The sequence below is a fragment of the Rhinolophus sinicus genome, linkage group LG02 (genome assembly GCF_036562045.2).
Source record: "Rhinolophus sinicus isolate RSC01 linkage group LG02, ASM3656204v1, whole genome shotgun sequence".
In the NCBI taxonomy this organism is placed as follows: Eukaryota; Metazoa; Chordata; class Mammalia; order Chiroptera; family Rhinolophidae; genus Rhinolophus; species Rhinolophus sinicus.
Genome location: NC_133752.1, coordinates 188,556,854 through 188,579,520, shown reverse-complemented (window position 1 = coordinate 188,579,520; position 22,667 = coordinate 188,556,854). Strand labels below are relative to the sequence as shown.

The 22,667-nt window shown below is 46.6% G+C and overlaps 1 protein-coding gene across 5 annotated transcripts in view; it reads left to right on the top strand.

Annotated features, from left to right (window-relative positions):
* The window catches only part of LARGE1 (LARGE xylosyl- and glucuronyltransferase 1), a 486,966-nt gene that overhangs the window by 374,609 nt on the left and 89,690 nt on the right, over positions 1-22,667 (top strand). For all 5 annotated transcript variants that reach the window (XM_019728420.2, XM_019728419.2, XM_074326275.1 and 2 more), the window contains one exon: positions 6,284-6,388. In XM_019728420.2, the coding sequence (XP_019583979.1) occupies positions 6,284-6,388 (105 nt within the window). The remainder of the gene's footprint in view (positions 1-6,283; positions 6,389-22,667) is intronic.

Here is a 22,667-nt window from a genome sequence, read left to right as displayed (position 1 = left end):
GATGTGGACGTGGTAGAGCAAGGGAGGGGGGAGAACTTGATAAACAGTCAGTAAAATCTGTAGGATTTGGTTATAGCGAACGTGTGGAGAATGAAGAGAGGGAGGTGACATAATTGATTCAGAGGTTCTAGCATCGGTGACAAGTTAGATCTTGGTGCTACCAAAGAATAGAGTAGGCCGGGCTCAGCTCATTATTTATGGGAGAAGGTGATGGATTTGGTCCTGGTCAGTTTGAGTTAAAGGTCACTGTGAAACAGCCAAGTAAAGATGGGGAGCAGATGGCTGTAGTCCGAAGCACTGGAAAGTCATCTCAGCTGGGGATGGAGATGGGTGCTTATCTTCCTACTCGTGGTGTTTGAAGCCATTAGAGTAGCTCCAGTAGAGAAAATGTAAAGCAAGAGGAAGAGGGGGCCAAGGACGGGAGTTGGGGAGCCCCAGCGTTGAAGGGGAGGCAGGGAGAGAATGTTCAAAGGGAGGAAAACAAGAGACTGGTGTCACAGAAGCTAAAGGGCTCAGAAAGGTCCAGTGCGGTGGGGACAAGGGCCAGCAGGGAAGGGTTGGGGGCAAAATGGCAGTCGCTGCAGCTCGTGTCAGCACGCAGGGAGATTCAGACATTATGAGTAATGACTGGCTAAAAGGAGCAAGAGAAATGCCTTCAGTTGGACAGCTACCACGAGCCAGGTGCTTTCCATACAGTGTCTTTTTGTTTTTAATTTATTGGGGTGACAATTGTTAGTAAAATTACATAGATTTCAGGTGTATAATTCTGTATTACATCATCTATAAATCCCATTGTGTGTTCGCCACCCAGAGTCAGTTCTCCTTCCATCACCATATATTTGATCCCCTTTACCCTCATCTCCCATCCCCGACCCCCCTTACCCTCTGGTAACCACTAAACTATAGTATCTTATTTGATCGGCACATCCCTTCTTGGAGGCAGGAGGTGACTTGTATTCTTGCCCGCTTAGGATACGGAAATTGAGGCTCAGAGAAGTGGTGCCCTGGTCCAGCCATATGGAGCTGGGGCTAGGGCGCTCTTTTGTCTGGATTAAAAACGCTTGTCTCTCTAATCTACCCTTTGTCTCTCTAATCCTCATACCTGGGGGTGGGGTAAGGGACTGCCCAGCCTGCCCCTCCCACGCCCCTGTGCCACAGGCAAGCAGCACCAGTCTCTGTTCCTGGGGCTTCAGCTTCTGAACAACAGGAGCCCCGCCTGGAGCCCAAGCTGGGGCAGGCGGGAGGAGGGGAGTTCCCAGCCTGGAGCCATCCGTCTGCTGGCTGGTGACACTGACACCAGGGCCCCAGCAGAATAGCAAGCTTGTTGGCTCTTGTCTGGCTGTTAGTGGTGATGTATGAATAAGCAAAGAAGACAGCTTCATTTTCATAAGTTAACTTGTGCCTAGAGTAAGGAATACAGGCAACAGTGCACTTAATCATAACCACAGGGCCAGCACAGAAAACAATGACAAAGCCTTTTCTGTTAGTCACGGTGTTTTATTATAATAACTCCTAAGAAGATGAGACAGTCGGTGCGGAATGCTGAGATGCTGAGGGAGGCAGCACACAGGCAACCCCTCTCATCTCCCCAGGAGGAATCCCCTGGGATATTACCTCCTAATGGGATGTCAGGCCAAGGATGTGTTTGCATCATCAAGGTGAAGGATTTAGACTTGGACCTTTGCGGACCCGGCTGCAGTGTAGATGCCACCTGGCTGATGGGCTGGGGTTGGCCGAGCTGTAAAAGATGACCTGTCTCATGCACTGTGACTGGGGCCCCAGGGGACACACTCTCTGCTTAGAAAGGTGTTATAGGACAGCACCATTGCTAGAAAAGGTTTGGGGGAAGCTTGGGAATTGGGAGGTCCGTGTGGAAGGGGCAGAGGTGGCCTGCAATGCAGGAGGGGATATGGTAGATGGCTCCACCAGAGACGCTGACCTTCCTCCACAGAATCAATTATAACCTGCCCCCCACTCCTCTGGCTTATCAGTGTCTCTGTCACTGCAAGTAGTACCACACTGCTTCTGAATTGTTTATCTGTCTTCTCCTCTCGCTCTGCCTCTAGGGCAAGGACTATATTTTATTTGTCTTTGATTCCTTAGTATTTTGTGTGGTGTCTGACACAAAGCAAACTCTCAATCGATATTCAACTGAACCAAAGTCTGGGCAGAGTGAACATCATGTCAGCTAAGGAGATGGCCGAGACTGCGGACGCCAGAAATCCAAGTAGATGGGACAGACTATAGGACCGAGGAATTCTGGGTGTAATGATAACAGCAAATACCTACTAAACATTTTACTGTTTTGTAGACATTGACAGTGGTAATGTTTGAATAAGCAAAGAACACAGCTTTATTTTCACAAATGAACTTGTGCCTAGAGGGGAAAAAAAATAATTCTGATGCATGTACTACTTATTAACTCCATTTTACAAATGAATAAAGACACAGGCACAGAAAGGTTGGGTAACTTGTCCAAAGTCACACAGCTAATAAGTGGAGGAGCTGGGATTTGAACCTGAGTAATCTGGTGCTGGCATTCATTTTTTTCACCACTTATTTAAGAAGTGTAACTCTGGACGCCACCCCTGAATTCTGCTGGTTTATGAGCTTGATTTAGACACCAGAGGAGGTTATTGAGTGCTAGTGACCCCACAAGTGAAGCTTGTCCCTGACTAAGGCGGGGACAGAGCTTTCAGACCAGAATCTGTAATTCTCAAACTCTAATGTACACTTCAATGACCCGGGGATTTTTTTTAAGTGCAGGTTACTAGACTCAGTGGCCAGAATTCTTATTTAGAAGTGCTGGGGTCCCAGGGAATTAAATATGATATTAGTCCCTCATCCCCATATACTGAACTGATTTAGAGATAAGATGAAGGAATGAGAGCAAAATGTCACCTTATTTTACTGAGAAAAGTTAAATTGGCAGACTTGGCCCCTCAGGGGAGGGATGGGAGAGGGATAAACTACCAGTAATCTGTTCTCTCTGAAACTCAGCAGTCAGGTAACTCGTCCCTGGCCCATGGGGACAGAGAAAGGGTTGGGGCAAGAAGCCTGGAAATCTCTCCTAGAAACCAGACCCATAGAGGGAAGCTGCCTCCTGGGGGAAGCTGCCTCCTGGTCACAATTCACTTTCAGGTTGAGGCCCTGCACTTCTAATGAGAACCCAGGTGTTTGCGAAGCCAATTACCCTCAGACCCCACTTAGAGACACAGTTCTAAAATGACCCAGTTGTTGTGCTAGATGACCTCCAAAGAAAACTACAGGCATGGGCTTGCTCTCTTTCAGAAGCTTACGACTTGGATGATGATATTTAAAAATAGCTATCACTTTATATAGTGCTTAGTATGTGCCGGCCCTAGTTCTAAGCACTTAATACATATGAAGTCATTGAAACACACACAATAGCCATTAGAGTTAGATACTGAGCAGAGAGAGGTTAAGTAATTTTCTCAAGGCTACGCAGCCAGAAAGTGGCAGAGTCAGGAACTGGAACCAGGTGGTGTGACTCCAGTCTGCTCTCTACCTCTGGCTGCACTGGGCACATGGTTCCTGGTGCACGGAAGCTCTGGTGCTGGTGGCGGCAGGTGGGGGCTGGGGTTTACACTGAGCTCAGGATTCACAAGGCCAGGTGCAAAACCCAGCTACCATTTTAATCGTCAACTGAACAGTTAATGAATCCACCTTAAAAAAGCAAAAAGAAGTCTTAGTGGTGGTTTACTATTTTGCTTTCTCACCCAGTGGATATTAGTTTTCTTAACCTTAAAGACAACTGGCTTAGCATGAAAGGGCTATGGACCACCAGCATGAGAAATGCAGCTCAAGTGCTAACTGAGAGAAGGGCAATTTGGATATTTTCCTTTGTGATAACGTGAGTTAAGGTGAACCGTGCAAAGGACTCCTCTGGAGATGAAGACCTGAGTTCAGGCCTTCGGTAGAGCATCGGATGTAAGAGTTGTTTTCGGGGCTGCCACCCCATCTCTGCAGTTTTTCATGCAGGTGAGGAAGATGCCAGCGTGCTAAGAGCTGAGTGTGGAATGTATTCATGTTGGTAAATGGGGAGAAGGTGAAATGCTTTGTACCTTCAGAAAAGTGGGGACATTCATACGCTAACATCGGTGGTCTCCAAATCGGGAGAGATTTACCCACCAGACATCATTTATTGAGCGGACATTGATTAGTGTTCATTGTGTTGTTAGCTACTACGCATCCCTTGCCCTTGGACCTAATGTAGGAGATGGGTACTTACAGATGAGGGGCCAGCCGTGCCTGGGTATCACCCACTCTGTCCTCTAGAGGGCGTAAGTCAGCTCATGTCGCCCATCTCATGTGCAGTGATGCTAAAGTGATCATTTAGATGTCGGGGTATTTAGGGTGACCTCCTGCTAAACATGGGCCCAAAAGGATGCCCCGTGGGGATTAGCAGGGGGCAAAGGCAATTCCCACTGAGCAAGAGCCATCTGAACAAGACACAGTGGTAAGGGTGCAAGTAACAAAACTACCTATGCATGTGTCAGGAGTGAAGTGTGAGTAATAGAGAATCCATCTGAAGAAGTTGAGGCAGAAGATAACTCATGGAGTGCCAGCATACAGACTTTGGACTTTCAGATAGTTGAAGATTACCTTACCGGAAATGCAGATGGCCACCCTACATTCAATGCAAGATTGTTCCCCTTTTGTCATTTCTGAGCTCATGACACCCTACATCATGCCCACCCCCCCAAAAAAAGTGGTAGCACCAACCTGAGGTCAATAGTAATTATAAACCAGCCTCGCCAAGGACTCCACATCCCCTTTGCTGTATAATGAGGTCACAGCTTCAGGACTTGGCATACAGCTTTCTCAGCTGAAGGCACCATGCTTTTCAGAGCTATTATAATTGTTTTGCACGAATGTCCCAGGCTTTGTTGCGTGTGGGATTGATTGGCTCTTCCACTTCCTGAGTTGGTGATATGTTTTTCTGGGAGATTCTACAAGTTTTGGATGTGATCGTCCACAGTGACAAAGTGGGTGGTAGTATTTTTTCCATGCCTCTAATTTATGTATTTGTGCTGGGGTGTTGATTTAGATAGGAACTCGATAAATTGATCAAATAAATTATACCAAACCCACACAGCATCATTTCAGGGAGCTGTCATCACCCAAGGAGGTTCTCTGTCACCCAGTATGCTGTTCTAGAAGAACCGCTGTGTTTTCTTTGGGTCAGAAAGGTCTTTATTTCTCAAATTAGCCAACAATAGAAGGGTTTGAGCTCCAGAAGGCATCGGTTGGCTGTGGAAGACAGTGATTATTAGTTGTGTGACCTTTAACAAATTATTTACACTTTCTAAGCTTCAGTTTCTCTTTTCTATAAAATGTGGATTTATCATTTCTATCTTAAACCTTTGTCCTAAAGGTAAGTAATAATACATTGAGACAGTGGAAAGATCTGGGTGTCAGACAAAAAGAGAATTATATGCTGGCTCCATCAGTCGCTGTGCAAATTACAGTCCTGTGTGAGCCTCAATGTCCTAGTCTATAAAATGGGATTGATAATAATTCCAAGAGAATACTGTCTGCGTGGCATGATAGCGCTATCTAGTGGAAGGCAATTGGATCTGATACCTGATCTACCCTATTTAGAAGGCCCAGAGATTTGCTCTGGGGACAGAGAAGCAATTGTTCTCTACAAGGTACTCCTGAGTTGATATGGTGCTGACATGATGTTTGTCACCACAAGATAAAGTGACTCTGAGAGTAAAAACACTGTGAGAATGTGGCCAAAAGATGGTTCTTCTCTGTGGGTTCCCATCTCATTAAACAAGGGTCATTTCTTCCTCTCTGATCTGAGAAAACTGTCTCAGCTCACGCCTAGAAAGCCAGTAAATTACTATACTATGGGAATATTAGAACCGGAACACTTGAAGAAGAGTATGTCAGCCAATAAATATATGTTGCGAGTGGTAAGGAAGGGATGGATGGATGCACGGATGGATGGATGGTTTGGGATTCTGGCTTTAACACAGATTAACTGGGTGAACTTGGGCAAGTTAGCTAACTACTCTGGGCGGCCTTCATTTCTCCTCCATTAAATGGGGATAATAAAAACAGATGGGCTGCCTAAGTGTGAGGATTAAATATGTTAATACCATTTAAGCACCTAAGTCAGAGGCTGGCACTTAATAAAAGCTCCAAATAATGAAAGCTGTGGTTAGGATTTGCCGTGACTCTGTCTCCTCTTCAGTATTCACTGACCCACACTGGCTGCTTTTAAGACCTTTGCATTCTCTGTACTTCACAGGTCAGCAGGTTTTGGGCTTGGTAGAGAACCAGAGTGACTGGTACCTTGGAAACCTGTGGAAGAATCACCGCCCTTGGCCTGCTCTTGGAAGAGGCTACAACACAGGTAAGTCATGACGGGGGCCGGGTGGGATGGGGGTTACAAAGGGCGATGTGAGGACCCATGCTCCTTCCTCTGGGAGAAGAGGTAAGCCAAAGCTGGGAGAAGGCCATCTGGTGGGATGAGTTCTGCAGGGGACGGTATAGGCAGTTCACCTTCCAGTTCTTTCTTAGTGCTGCAGCTACAGGCAAAGTAGCTGTTGGATGCTGGCAGTCAGGGGCGGTCTCACCACAAAGCCACTCTCCTGACTGACCTTCCCATCAGAGTATGAGTATCGCCTGTGGGCCCCTTGGCTCCGTTAATATAGACTAGAGACCATTCTCCAGTGACAAAGAACCCCAATATTCCAGTTTCTTAACACAACAGAAATTTATTTTCCTCACACTCCGCGTCCAGTTTAGGCGTGCCAGGACCTGCGCTCACCGTAGGCATTCAGGATTCGTTGGGATGCATACTTCCCTGTCTAGGGAGGAAAGTAACAGACATCCATCCTATTGACTCTGAATGTTTCTGATCAGAAGTGACATGGTTTTTGCTTATATTTCATTGGCTAATGTATGTCATGTGACTATGCCTACCTTCAGGGGTTGTAGGCAAATGTAACCTGACCATGTGCCAGTAAGGAAAAAAGGCAGAAATATTTGGTAATGGGTGCTTAGGAGAGCCCCAGAGCCCTTAAACACCATGCGCCTAAAATCAAGTCTATTATTCCACCTTGCTGTAACCCCAAACTTGTGTCTCTTCTTTCTGTGTCCGTTAGTAGTATCATTCATTCACTCATTCATTCATCGTTCACCTCCTGTCCGTTGAATGCTTCCTGTGTACTAGGCCCCAGGCTAAGTGGGCCAGACACAGCCTGTGTGTGACCGCAGGAGCATAAACAGGGAGCCAGAGCAGCCCCTCTCCATAGGCTCAGGTCCTGCCAGGGTCCTATCTCTGAGATGCCTCTGGATCTTTCTGCCTCTTCCCCTTTATCCTCTTTGCCACTGCTTTGGTACCCTGTTCTCAGAGGATGCAGACCCGTGATCTGGGTCAGGACTAGAACGTGGAGCTCAGGGAACAGGAGGGTGGGTCAGACCAAGAAGTGCTGGGACCCGGCGTCTGAGACCAGCTGTACTGGGTTGGTGCCAGTGTCTTCAGGGGATGGCGCCACCTGAAGGTGACAGGGAACACCTGTCCTGGAGGCTATAGTGGGGGACAGGGCCAAAGAGTCAACCTGGGAGCTGAGGGTCAGATTCCAGAGAGGTCAGGGCCCCGGAGGCCAAAGGAAAAAGGATGAGAGTCAAGCTTCCAGAGGGAAGAGTTCAGAGGAGGGTCAACGCTGGACCAGGACAAGGAAAGAAAGGTCCAGGGTCAGTGTCCTGAGCGGCCACAGGTGGCAGTTAGGGAGCCCTGTCCTGAAGGCCATGCTTTGACATGGGGGCCGTTCTTTTGCCGCCATTTGCCAGAGCAGCGAGGTGCTCTCGCTCTAATTTTGTTCCTGTACCTCCTGTCAGGCTTTATCATCTGCAGAGGTGACCAGTGAAGAAATCCAAGCACCTGCGCTTCCCACACCTGCGGGAGGCTCTCCTGCTGTGCTAGGCATTAACCCTTGAGTTGTGGGATGGGGGGGATGCTAAGGAGTCCCTGAGGGGCCGAGGTGGGGAAGGGGGCCGATGGGTCTTCGGGCAGCAGCTCTCTATTAGCCGGTTTGGAAGTATTCAGGATTTTGATAATGGTGGGGGGGGAGTGCCTCTGCATACCAGCTGAGTACTGGCTGGGCACTGTGCCTCTGCTTCCTAGGCGTTAAGCTCATTTGCTCCTCACACTCACCCCAGGAGGCAGGTGCTATTCTTATCTCCGTTTTATACACAGGAAGCTAATGCTTAGAGAGTTTACTGATAAGGAAGGGCCTGTGGTGCTAACTACTAACCTAACCTTCCTAGCTTAAACTTTAGTAGCTTCAGGCTCAAGAATCGTTTTTTAAAACACCGCGAATCCCAGACTCTGCCCTTAAAGGGTCTCGCAGGGGTGTTGCCCTGGGTTCTGCCCTATAAGGAGCCCCCAGGATGTCTAATTTAAGGGTCGGCTCTGGCAGAATGTGGCTCTGTGCTTCCCCTCCCAGCACACCTTCCCGGGGGCCATCTTCTCAGTGCTTGGAGACTGGACCCTTGAGGAGCCCACAGTGGGCTAGTGCGAGGGTGCCCTGTGCTTTCCTGCTGTGAGTAGATGATGAGCCCCAGCTAGCCTTTGCTGCCCAGGTTCCCAGCCCGTCCCTCCAGGCCTTTGTAAAGCTGGAGAGACCCATGTTTGTCGCTGGCAGCAGGGACATCAGAGCAAAGCCCTGGCATGTGTGTCGTTTCCATCTTCCGGAACATAGAATAATAGGAAATGTCACGTGGAGATAAACTGCAGTACCTCGAGGACACGACGTCTGGGTCACGACTATCTGCGTAAAACAAAAACCATCGGTCATCAATGGGGGTTTGCAGGGAGAAGAAAAATGTAGCCCGCTGGGGGATTTATTATGACAGAAATGACGTGTCCTCTCCCGCCCCTCCTCGTTTGCCTCAGAATGTGAGGTCAGGAGACAGACAAGTGTCTAAACCACTTTTAGCGCCTACTTGATATGCCCAGGCAATGAGTTACTTCCTTTCTAGCTGATCCAGACAGGACAGAGCAGATGGTAAAAAGCTCTGTTAGAAGTGATGTGTCCATTTCAATAAGCCAGTGACAGCAAGCAGTCGTTAGGAAAGGATTTATATGCGACATCGAAATGCATTGGCTTTCGTCACGGGGATTTGTTCTTTTAACGCTAAGGATTGTGCCTCCTATCGGTGGATGTGTCATCCAGACATTTAGGTTCTCATGGAAATTGAGCCCAGAATCCCATCTCAAGCCTCCAGAAAAAGGAGCTCCAGCAAAGCCCTGTGTGAGCCTCCAGCTTGTATGGGGAAACTGAGGCAATTCAGCTGTTTTGTCTCTGTGAGTTTGGCCAGGTGGCTTGCCCTACTTGAGCCTTAGTTTTCTCCCCATAAAATAGGACAATAACAGCACCTAGTGTGTGAGCATTGACCAGATAACTTGGGTAATGAGTCTAGCCTAGTATCTGGCACAAAATAGGTACTCAGTAAATCTTCATCTGTGTCCTCTTGCATTTTTCTGCCATTTGCTGTATCAGGGAAAGGGTCCACCTGCTTTAAAAATGGTGGTTACGTGACTGGCTGAGGTTTGCTAAGGACTCCTGAGCACTCGAGGCAGAAAGAACCACTACGTTTTTTGCTATTCCATAATTTTAATGCAATCACCCAGCAGTTTTTCTCCTCTCTCAATGACCTGGAAAAAGGTTAACTTTTCATATTATTTCAGGAAAAGAAAATGATGATTTTTAGTTCATATGTCAGCTTCCTGACTGTGTTTTACTTGGAAAATCCCCAGAAAAAGCATGAGATGTTTGAGGTGGAAGATCTGTCTCCAAGACCTGACTCTCGCTTTTCTCCTTGGTGCCTTTTGGAAAGCTCCCCAGGGCTCGCTGAGCCTGAGGTGCCCTGTAAACTGCGTATGATGATTCCACCCTACGCCCTCTGTACTACCAGCTATAAGGGCTGGTAAATCAAAGTGCTTTCGGAAGGTGGTTGTCGTTTTTATTTCCCCCCCTGACCACAGCCTCGCTGAGTAAGTATTTTTGAGTAATTTTGATTCAGCTACATTTATGGAGTTCAACTGCATTCCCCAGACACTGTTCCAGGTACCTTACCATGCATTATCTTTGCTAATTCATAGAATTACGTATCTCATAGATTGACATTCCCCTTGAAAGAGCCAGCCAGCTTCCCCCTTCCTTTTTGTTTTCCTTTCCAAGTCAGCTTGCACAAACCCACAGCTTGCCCTATAAGGTTAGAGACGGATCTGTCTACCATCTCCCATTCACCCCCTGTATTCTTTTTAGAGCAGTTTACAACTCAATCCATCCTCAGAGAGCTGCTAAACCACAGCCAGCAGCTGCGATGACCCAGCAGATCCCAGCCCAGGGCATTTGCCTTACTGTTCAGGTGACAAACAGGGCAACTCCTGCATCCTTGCACAGAGATGGGCTCCTTCCTGACTGTTCTGTCTGGTCATCATGTCCTAGGTGTAAGAAACTGTCATCCATTCAGCCTTCAGCTGTCTGTAGGACTTGAAAAAAAAAAAAAAAAAGGATTCTTACAGGCTCATTAAGATTCAACCCACTTCAGTTCTTGTGCTGACAGTGACTATCTTACAAACAAACTTGGGAAAGGAGAGCTAAAAGTAGCAGGTGACTGGAGAGTGAGGTTAGGCAAAGTAGAACCAAGAGGGCAGGTGTACAGAAAGGTTTGTTTGTGTAGGATCCCAAAGGTTACTCCAGGAGAAGGTGGGTCCTCCCCTAGATGAAGGACATAATATTAACTAGAGCATGTGCTTTAAGAAACAATTTAAAAATAAAATGTATCCTGTTCCTTTCAGTCCCCCAAGTAGGCCAGAGACAGGCAGATGGAGACCTGGCTCTCTAGGGAGGGAGGCGTCATTTCTCTAGGAATCCTTGTTCGCAGAACTACAGAATTAGGACATTCAAGGACTGACTCACCTCTGAGGCTGGAGCAAACTCTGGAGTGGGAAGAAGTGGAAGGCGACACATGGCAAAGTCGGACACCACAGTGGATTCCATGGTGGGAATTCAAAAGCAGCAAACACTTGACAACTTGCCAAGGAACTGTTAAACAAATAACTTTAGTGAGACAACTAGAAGTGTGGGATATAAGTCTACCCTTCACTCTGCCTCTGCCATCCACCATTCTTCGGGCCTAGACACATGCATTCATTTCTCTGAACCCCACCACCACCACCACCACCTCCACCACCTCTTGGCTCAAGAACTATCACTTCATGCTCTGAAGAAATGTGATTGGATGATTTCTGTCCGTAATAACTGCATCTAGAGAAACTAGATTTAAATGTAGTTCATTCATTCATTCATTCAGCACATACCCCTGATTTTTAAAGAATGAATGATACCAAGAACCTTCCTCCACGGAGATTATAGTCTAGTAGAGGAGAGTTTACAGATCTACAAATAAAGTTGTAGATATGCCCCTAGCATGACTGAGATTTATAGAGTTGAACGTCAGCTCTGCATTAACCCTGGATCAGCATTTTCTAGACTTAATTCCAGAAGACATTGCAGGAGACATTAATATGTGTTTAGACGGTGTGGAAGATAAGGTTGAAAAATCTGCATACTGTATTCCTCCCTTGGAGATTCAAATGGCATGTTGACGTAGTAGAGACCCTGAGAACTCCTGAGAACTCCCGAAGTAGAGAAAGCTGGTAAACCCAGCAGCATCGCCCACTCTTAACTTGATCTAGAGCTTTGAAAACAAGTTTGGAAAAAACTGCCCCTAGACCAAGTCTGGGGTCAGGGAGTACCTCTTTTGGGGCTTTGTATCCCAGGCTCTTGGTGGCACAGGAGTGTTTGAATGGACTTTGTAGAATAATCCCACTGAAAGATGCTTGTCATCTAAGCATGGTGCATCTGACACCACACAATAGAAATGTCTACTCTATTTTGTACGATGGGTTCTCATTCATCTTCCTCCATAAGGACGTAGACACCATAGCACAGCACCTTCTTAGCCAACATCCTGTGTGTCATTGCATATCTGAAGCCAGTCACCAGCCAGCAGCCCTCCAAAACCTGCCTTCCCTGTGCAGTAGTGCTAAGTGAGATGGCCTCTGGACCGTCTGCCATCCTGATTGGTTAACCACCTCTAGGTAGCTCCCGTTTCTCTTTCTGAGGGTGACACTCTGACCTGAACGATACACTCTGGACGTTAGTAAACGATCAGAGGTTTGTGCTTTCACCTGGGCACTCCCTCCCACTTTTCTGAATCAGAACGCTTGTTTAAAATGTCAGCTTTCATGCCCCAACCCAGGAAGGTGACTCTGAATTTCTACAGAGATCAGGGCAGGTAACTTGTTTTAAACATGTTCCCTCTATGCTTCTGATGCGTACCAATGTGTGAGAACCAGCCTCCTAGTACACATTGTTATTGCCATTTGCACATCAAGCTCAAGTTGAACTTGAGTTCAACTTGAAAGCTCCATGAATGACTATTCAGCCAAAGGTTCCCCATTCTGTGCTTCTGTAGTAGATTTATTGAGCCTAAAGCACAGACTTTATATTTATCTCTGGTGAGTTTTATATGATTTAGGCCAACATTGGTGTCACGTTATTTGACCTCATTTTAGTTCTCAACTTAGAGTCATCCACAAAAATAATGAAAATGCCTTCTGTTCATTCAGCCAGTGGCCATGCCCCATTTTTGTAACACATGTTTTGAATGCCTCCTTTACAATCCTGGAATAAAATTCAGAGATTACCGGTCTACAAATATAATTTCAAGAAAATCAATATAGTGCCTGACTGTAATAGAAAGAAGAAATAAAAGAAAATTAATCTACTATAAAATAACATTGACTTCAGCATATAATTGCTCAGGCTTGGCAATCAGACAACCTGACGAAGTAGTCAGGTGCTTCTGTACCTGTGTTCAGGACAGAATGGTCTTCTGTGGGAACGCTGCCGATGCTGAATGGTACCAATGGCATCCAGGTAACCCACATCCGTGAGTGGTCTTGGCCATCTGTGAGAGGTTTTTCCAAACTCGTGAACGGCTCTTTGTAAAGTATCAGGTAATAGGAAATACCACCTTCCCTTGATTTGTACTCCCAAGTTCAGTGTCTATTTAAAAAAGTGCAGAAAAAGCACTTGGCGTTTTTTGGTAAGTAGTGTTAGTTTCAGGCTTAGCTAGTTGTAACAGTTACATACAATTCTAAACAGAAATGTTCAGGGGGACCCATGTGGGATGCGGGAATATTCTCCGTTGTGTTAGACTGTCCTGAGAAGGGATACTGTCCCCTTTGAGAGTCATGAGTCCAAAGCGTTACAGATGTTCCAAAGGCCGACTCAAATGCAAAGCCATGATATCCTCAAGGTCGCCCCCGAGGTTGGTGTCAGTGAACAAGAGAACGCTCCCTGCTCTGAGTATTCAGGCAGCTGGAGTCTACGTAGCGGTGCTGCCATCCAGCCACTTCTCTCCACTTAAGCTTCATCGGGGTTCAGTCACGTTACCCAGAACTTGTCCACTTCATATCCTGAACCAGACTCTCCTTCGGACTTAGTTCCCCCTCGTGGGTTCCCATGGACTACATCTGCTCCCTCCGCCACCTGATAACCCCTTAGAAATCTACATGAAAGAGTCGCCTCTCCCGTGGTCTTCCCGCCCCTGGCTCACTGCACGTTACTGATTCTCTGAACCTCAGTTTATTCATATATGAAATGGGGTCAGTTGTAGTACCTACCTCACAAAGGATTGTCGTGGGAAGTAAATGAGATAAGAATGTAAATTTCATATGATGAGACAGATTGAGTATGTATAATAATTAGTGTTCAGTGAATGTAGTCGTTGCCGCCTGTTGTCGCTGTTTAAAAGGTAGGCTAAGGGACCGCAGGACATCTGGCCTCTTACCATATCAGTCATCCTGTGCTCCTGGAGCTCTTGTTTCATTTTTCCTTTTAAAAGACATATTTCTTATGTTTTGGAGAGTAACAGTCCTGGGTTCAAGTCCTGCCCTCATCTGGTACTAGCTTCATAATTACAGGCAACTAACAATCTTTATCATATCGGCACAAGCAGAGTTTCCATCTCACTGGGTGGCTTTGAGGAGAGAATGAGATAGTATTTGTAAAGTTCTTGGGACAATGTCTGGATTAGTAAACATCAGCTGTTAGTACTTTCCTTTTCCGTTTATAGTTGAGGTTCCGCTGGCCTCCTGACTGTCGCCCAAATGGGAAAGGCCGTGGTACCTCCTCAGCATCTTGTGACTGTAATTGTCTTCTGTCCATTGAGGATACCTGGGGCTGAGCTCCCTCTCCAGGACTGTTCTTCCATTTGTTCACTCATCTGTTAGGGATATTCATCGTGCATCCAGCATCTGTGACCTGCCAGGTTCCTTTCTAGGCCAAGGGGCTGCCATAGAACACGACAGAAGGGAGCCCTGTTCATGGGAAGAGCCCTATTGCTTGTTATCAGGGGGAGGGAAGCAGTCCTCCCTGCATCCTGGGACGCCAGCCCCTTCCGGTGCTCCCCACACTCCCTCAGCTCCAGACATTCCGCTTTCCTTGCTGTTCCTTGAACACACCTGTTTAAACCTGTGGGTCCTCCATCTGCAAACGACAGCCTCACTCTACCCGCCCCCCACCCACCTTATTCTTCTCCATAGTGTTCATCGTCGTCTGACCTACAGTAATTTTGCTCACTTTCTTTTTTTAAAGTTTCTCTGTTCATGAGGATGTAAGTCCCGGAAGGGTTGTAATTTCTGTCTACTAATTTCCCTGCTTTAGCTCCTGTACCTAGAAGTATACCTGGCACATAGTAGACATTGAATAAGTATTTGTTGTGGAATGAAATAATTTTGAAAGATAGTGTTTTGAAGATAATAACATAGAGCAGCAGTTACCAACAGGAGTTGGTGGGAAACTTGGTGCCCCGTGGGACATTGGCCATGTCCAGAGCCATTTGGGTTGGCACAACTAGGGGTGGACACTCCTGGCATTTAATGGGTAGAGGCCCGGGATGCTGCCAATGTGCTACAATGGGGAGAGTCCCCCACCACAAAGAGTTATCTAGCCCAAGATGTCAGTACTTCTGAGTTGGAGAAACCCTCACGTACTGGGACATGCCAGGAATCATGGAAGGGAATTGGACTCTTCTAGAAAGAGCCATTCTTTAGGGAAGGATGCTCTGAGAAGGTGACATTTTAGCTAAAGACCTGAAGGAAGGGGAGATGGCAGCCACGCTGAGATCTAGAATAATGGCGTTCCCGACAGAGAGAGCGGCAAGTGCAAAGGCATCTGAGGAGGAATAGACCTGGATGTTTCTGTCCCCCTCACGTGATCGTGTCCCACACTCCCCTTTTGGATGTGTCAGAGGTGTCAAATCGGCCTGCACCAAGCTTCCGCCGATTAGCCCATCTCGGAGCCATCCCTGACCCTACAGACTCTGCCCCGCTCGCCTACAGCCTAGTAATGCTCAAAGCAGATTCTCCAAGTGTTTCGAATGCCATCAGAGTCCTTCCTCCATGTGCTTTGAGCTCTCCGACTCACATTAACAGGCTTTAGAGCCGTACATCGGGTTCTGTCCTCCTGCTGTATCTCCAGGGTTTGTAAAGATCCCCACTACCCCAGAGTAAATCGTGGCGAAATGCAGCGTCTGGGGCAGGGGGTCATCCTGATCCGGACTTGGCTAACTCTCCAGACACAGACTCATGGCCCCTACGCGTCCCTGCACAGTCCTGTGGAGCCAGGCTGGTCTCCTGTCTGTTGCCCAAAGACACCCCATCCCTGCGCCCAAGCCCTCTGCGTGGACTGCTCTTCTGCAGCTGCTCCCAGCTCAGCCCATCACTTCCTCTGTCCTCAGCTTGGGTGTCATCTCCTCACAGAGGACTTCCCTGACTACCTTAGCCAAAGGAGCATTCTCCATCTCCCCACTCTGCTTTTTTTTTTTTTTTGCTTTATTTTTCTTCACTGCACTTTCTGTCAGTGTTATAAAATACGTTTTTGATTCTTCGGCAAAATGCTCCCCAAAGATGTCCACACCCTAATCCCCGGAAGTTGTGATTACGTCGTGTTACATGGCAAAAGAGACTTTGTAGCTGCAATTACAGACTTTAAAACAGGGAGATCAGCCTGGAGTAGCCGATGGGCCCAGTCTAATCACTGGAGCCTTAAAAGCTCAGAACCTCCAACACCTGGAAACAGAACCGATGTTACAGAAGGGGAGTCAGAGAGCCGTGAAGCACGAGAAGGAGTCATTATGCCATTGCTGGTTTGAAGACGCAGAGGACAAAGTGACAAGGTATGCAGGTGGCCTTTAGGAGCCAAGAGGCTCCCAGCTGACAGCCAGCGGGGGAGAAGGGACCTCAGTCCTACAACCGTAGGGAGCTAAGTTCCTGCAACAATGTGATGAGGGTAGAAGTCGATTCTCCCCCCGGGTAACATCCAGGCTGGCCGACACCTTGACTTTGGCCTTGTGAGACCCTAAGCAGAGAACCCAACCCATAGACTTCTGACCTACACAACTGCAAAATAACGAATTTATACGTTGTAAGCTGCGAAGGTAATTTGTTATGGCAGCACTAGGAAACTGACATCTCTGTGTTTCCCCACAAGAATCGAGCTCCTTGAGGGCCAGGATCTTGTTCTGTGTACTCCGATGTCCCCTTCCAGGATATGGAATGCTCTCAGTAAATAATTGTTCAATGAATAAGTGAATTCCGGTTTCCCTCACTTCTGCCTTTCTGGGCATGGAAGAGCTTGAAAAGCTGCAGGTGGGAAACATAGTTACCAAGTCTCACTCTGTGCCCGTTCAGTAGGCAAGCACTCAGCATGTGCCGGCTGCCTGGCATTGGGCCCTGCACTAGGAGCAGAAATGAAAAATACGATGTAGTCTCCGCTTGCACCATACTTCCCCCTCCCCCCAGGTGGTCCGCTATAGACTTAAAGATCAGAAGATGAAGGGCATTAAATGAATTGGGGTTGCTGCCATGATGGAGGGGAATGCCCACAGGCACGGGAGATGCCCACAGGCACGGGAGATGCCCACAGGCACAGGACTAACGGCTGGAGTAGAGGACTGCTTGGAAGCGATGAGAAAGGTCTGAGTGTCAGGAGGACTAGAGGTGGGGAGGATCTTCCAGGCCAACAGAGCAGCAAGCCCCCAGACTCAGGCTGGGAGATGAGGGGATTTGGGGCCCATCAGAAAAGAGCTCACAGTTTGGGCTTTTAGTTCAATCAAAGGTGTGTTACTCATGGGCTCTATGCCCAGTATGTATGTAAGGAGCCCAAGTTCTGGCTCCATCCCTTTCAAGTACAGTGGCCTTGGGCAAATCTCTTCATTTTATTTATTTGTTTGTTTGTTTGTTTTTTTGCCTAACTTTCCCTTTCTTATGAAATGGCAGTATCCATACAGACTCAACAGGATTGCTCAAAAATGCCTGGCAAGCAGTAAGCGCTCAGTAAATGGTACCTAAGACTCCTGGCACCACCGTAGAGAGTGTGGGGTCGGAGGGACACGCAGGGTGAGCAGTGAGGCTGAGCGCTAGGTAGGGCTCCGGTCTGAATGCTGGAGGCAGTTCAGCTTTGTATCCAGCAGGCTCAGAGGATTTTAAACAATACACAGCTTCACTCCCGGTCCTAGAAAGAAACCATCCTCACCCAACCTCCTCTTCCCTTTTTTAGTTTCTCCATTTATGTCTTGTCCCTGAGCCACATTTTCATCTGAACACCCACCGTGGCTGCCACCTAGTCAAACTGCAAAAGCACCTATCGGCAGGCCCAGGACGCTAACCCACCCCATTGCCGTCAGGGGCGCTGGAGTTCTCTGAGTACCCCAGCAAGGCAGCCAGGCGAGAGCCCCCACCTCCTGCTTATCAGACTGGTGGGAGGGCCTCTGATAAAACTGAACCTCTAAAGAGTTACCCATCTGCATCCTGGAAAACTGGCAAGGTTTCCCATCACCCAGCCGCCTGCAAAAGCCAGGGTTCTAGAAGAGTTACTCTGTCATTACTCACTTCTTTCCCCAGACGTGGCTTCACAGGAGACACTGTGCATTTAATGTGAGGCTTCCAGAATCTGGCCTGAAGTGCTTCCCAGCTTCTCCTCTTGCTCTAAGAGACCTTTTGACTTCAACTAGTTTCCTTATAAATGATTCTTTCTGTTTCCTGGATAACTCTGACAACAAAGTCTCATGGTTTTCCTCCCTCCTTGCTAAGTAAATCACAAAGCTGCTGCATGTGCTGAATAGATGGAAACCAAAAGCAAAAACAAAACTTTTCCACTGTGCTGGGGCTCGCCTGCAGCTATCCAGGTGAACTATAATAGAATGGCCTCATCTGTCAAACCACAAAACAGTGTGCTGGTTGTTCCTCCTGAGTTTTTCACTTACCTGCTCATGCAACCTGAACTTCAGGTAGTCCAGCCAACCTCTCCCAGCCCCAGTGTCCTTTCCTGTGAGCTGAATGTAATAATGCTCTTAGTCTGTTCAGGTTGCCATAACAGAGGACCACGGGCTGGGTGGCTTGTAAACAACAAAAATGGATTCCTCACAGTTCTGGAGACGGAAATCCAAGATCAAAGGTGTCAGCAGATTTGGGTCTGGTGAGGACCCCCCACTTCCTGGTTCATGGGTGGCCATCTTTTGTTGTGTCCTCACGTGGTGGAAAGGCAAGAAAGCTCTCTGGGATCTCTTTGATAAAAGCACTAATTCATGAGGGCTTCACCCTCGTGATCTAATCACCTCCCAAAAGCCCCACCTCCAAATACCATCACACTGGGGATTAGGCTTCAACATATGAATGGGGGGCACAAACATTCAGTCTATCATAAATGCCTTCCCTGAAATGTCACAATATTGCTGAGAAGGTAAGAGGGTACAGATATACCAGCAGCATTTTCTTAACATCCGAATACACACGTCACCAATCCTACGACCACTTTGTTCATTGCCTACTACCACTTGCTCCTTCCAACCTGATCCCACCTGTATTTTCAGCTTATCTTCAGCCTGTCTTCATTGTACCTGCAGCTGGAAACTTTGTCCCCAAGGCATATGACATTCACCCTTCATCAGCAATGCTTTGATGTTTGAGAGGGCAGTGAGCAGTTTCAAAAAGCCCCACGTCACGATACCTCCCTTAGAGTGTGTTGGGGAGAAGTGGAGATATTGTAAAGTAGAATATAATATATATGTATAAAAAGTCCATCGTTTGGGCACTTAATAAACTGTAGCTGTTTTGGAGAACCTACCTGGCACACGGTAGGCCCTTCAGAAAGTGTTTCAGTTACTTTAAAATTCTGTTATAGACTTTGCCAGGTGTTGTAACAGTGCTAGATTACCAATAGTGCCAAACAATAAGATCTTTTTTAAACTACATTTAAAAAAATTTTAAATGTCTATGTGGACATTTGTTGTAAAGGACAAATAGTATAGAAATGCTGTACTGGGGCCCTGGCTTGGGAGAGCCTATTGTTAAATTTTCAGAAAATATAAGATCTGGTTGTTAAACACAGCTACTATTAAAAATCAAATTATATAAACTTACCAATAAATTATTTTAAAAGCAAAGGTAATGAGTATTCAAAAGTCATTACTTCCTAATCGTATTACTGCTCGTAAGGTTATTTACGTCTGCAGTATCTGGTGGAAACACTGTGAAATGATGTGCTACTGTACTTCCCTCGAGCTGCTCAGTGACGTTGCATTAGTAGCTTGAAATCTGCCATGGTGAGATTATTTACACCATGGGAATTGGCACACACTACAAATCAGGGCTTTTCTTTCTTATTTTCTGTAGATCCTGTTGTTAAACATTTACCAGCATGCCACTGAAATGTAGTAATATATGAAATCCACTCTCCTCATCATGTTCCCCCATGTTAAACACTTTTAGCAATTTGCAGTATATTCTTGACTTTCCTTTTTCCATAGATGTAATTATCGATTTCTCTCTATATACCCATCTCCTTTTTAATTGTCGTGTGCTCTATTAAAATAAAATGTTGAGTATCTCTCTACATCGATACATATAATGTATTTTCTTCTTTTTAAGAACTGTATAGTTTTTCCATTAGCTGATTGTACCTCAGTTTGTTTATTTTGTTTCCTATTAATTGGTAGTTTAGTTGTTCCTTGTTCTCTCCTGCCCAATTATAAACAACACCACACATAAACATCCTTTACATTCATGTTTGTTTGCTTATGCAAGTTTCATATGTAGTGGATTTTAAGAAGTGGTACTGACATATCAAACTATTGATATTTTAGAATTTTATAGATTAGAAAATGCCAAATTTGTCAGAGGTCAGATTGGCAAATTTCAAAGCAATATTTATTTATTGTACATTAGTTACATTTAAACTAAATTAGTAAATTCTAACAGATTAATTCAAGTTTGATATTTATTTTAAAGTTAATATTTAAAAGTAAACTTTTAAAATTAAATGAGTGTGTGTGTGTGTGTGTGTGTGTGTTTTGCTTCTTTGTTTTCTTTGCTGGAAACAGTCTTTAAATTGCAGAAGCAGTATTCTGCAGAGTGTCTACTTAATAGGAACCTGCTATGGACTGAATTGTGCCCCCCAAAAAAAAATTGTATGTGGAAACCTTAACCCCCAATGTGATGGTTGGTAGTTGGAAATGTGGCCTTTGGGAGGTAATTAGGTTTAGATGAAGTCAGGAAGGAGGGGCCCTCCTGATGAATTAGCACCTTTGTAAGAGACACTAGAGAGCGTGTGCTTTCCCTGCCATGTGAGCACACAGTGACAACGTTGTCATCTGCAAGCCAGGCGAGCCCTCACCAGAAAGCAACTATGTCAGCGCCTGGATCTTGGACTTCTGGCATCCAGAACTGTGAGAAAATAAATTTATGTTGCTTAAACTATCCAGCCTATTGTATTTTGTTATAGCAACCTGAGCCGCCTAACCAGAAGGCAATTTCAGCTTTTTTCGATGAGGCAGCTGATCTCTGACTAAAAGGTCCAGCCAGGCCTTTGAAGCCGTGAAGCGTGGACCAGTGGCCAAGGGACACAGAGCCCTTTCCTTGCTGTGGGTAACTTCCTGGCTCTAGCATGTCAGCCCTGGAACTAAGTGAATTGACCTGGCCTATTAGTGGACACGGGTGGCCATTTCCTGAAAATGTTTCTGCCCCGCTCTGCTGACCCATTCAAGGTCAGTGATCTCTGTGTCACTCACTTGGGTCTTAGCGCAGCAAGAGCCAACAGGAGCTGTGACCCAGCCACCCAGACACCTGTGCGGTTCAGTGTGCAGTGGAAGGGAAAGAAGGGGGGTGCGATCCTAACTCGTCCTGCCATAAGGAAACTAACCTGGCATTCATTCAATGCACAGTTTCCTTGAAGACGTATTTATGATGAGAAGACGCATCTCATTTCTTGGAGGTCTCTCAAGGTCACGGTATCCATCTCTTAGATTGGACTTGTGCATTCATGTGCATGAGCTCACGTAATCTCCACTTCACAGAGGAGCCGATAGAGGCCCAGAGAGGCTTCATGATTTCAAAAGTTAGAGCCAGTCAATGACAGAACCCAGTGCTTGGGAGGCCTTCCCTTCTCTTCTTGGGGCTTCAGTGCTTGAGATTGGTAGAGCATTGCTGAGATCTACTGAGGGGATTAGTCCAGCCCTTCCCCAGTACACAGGACTTGGCAGCAGGGCACCATCTTCTAACCTGGTGCCATCCATGTATCGAGGGTTCCTGTATTGTGTGGCTGTCGCCCCTAACATTCACTGAGCTTTATTACTCTGTGCCAAGCCCCATGCTTTATCTCATTTAATTCTCATTACATCCCTTGTAAGGTTTCCATGATTAGTCAAAATCTTACTTCAGAACAGTACTTCAGAATCATGGCTGCACACTGAAATCCCCTGGGGAGATTTGAAAAACTGTGATGTCCATGGCTCACCTCAAATTGATTAGAACCTCTGATATGAGACCCCTCCGTCAGCGGTTTCTGAAATCCTGTAGGTGATTGCTGTCTGCTAGATACCCTATCCACCTGATAGGAATTCTCTCTTATCTTTCCAAAATCTGCATTACAAAGACACCCGCTGGCACATTAGTACCTTTCTTTGCACCTTCTTTATCTCTATTTTCTCTCCCTTCTCCCTGGTTTCCTAACCAACTCAGGGACTGCATAGCTGTTTGAATTTGTGCACATTCATTCAGCAAGATATTTTGAGTATTAGCTGTGGATAATTTCAGACCCCATGCTAGGCTGTGGGGATGCTCGAGGGAAACCCCAATCCTGGCCTCAGACTGCACGACAGGCCTAGGATAATGCCCTCCAGATCCATCCATGCTGTCACAAATGGCAGAATTTCCTTCTTTTTTATGGCTGAGTAATATTGCATGGTGTATATACCATCCATTTTCTTTATCCTTTCATCTGTCACAGGACATGTAAGTTTCCATATCTTGGCTATTGACAATAATGCTGCAATGAACATAGGTGTGCAAATATTGCTCCAAAAAGATACTGATTTCAGGGCCGACCCGGTGGCTCAGGTGGTTGGAGCGCCATGCTCCTAATGCCAAGGTCTCCATGAGCAGCTGGAGGTTGCGTGAGTTGCCGTGGGCTACCGTGTGCTGCCATGAGCGGCCAGCAGCCGGCGAGAGCTGCCGTGAGTGCCAACTGGCGACTGACTGCCTCAGCCGGGAG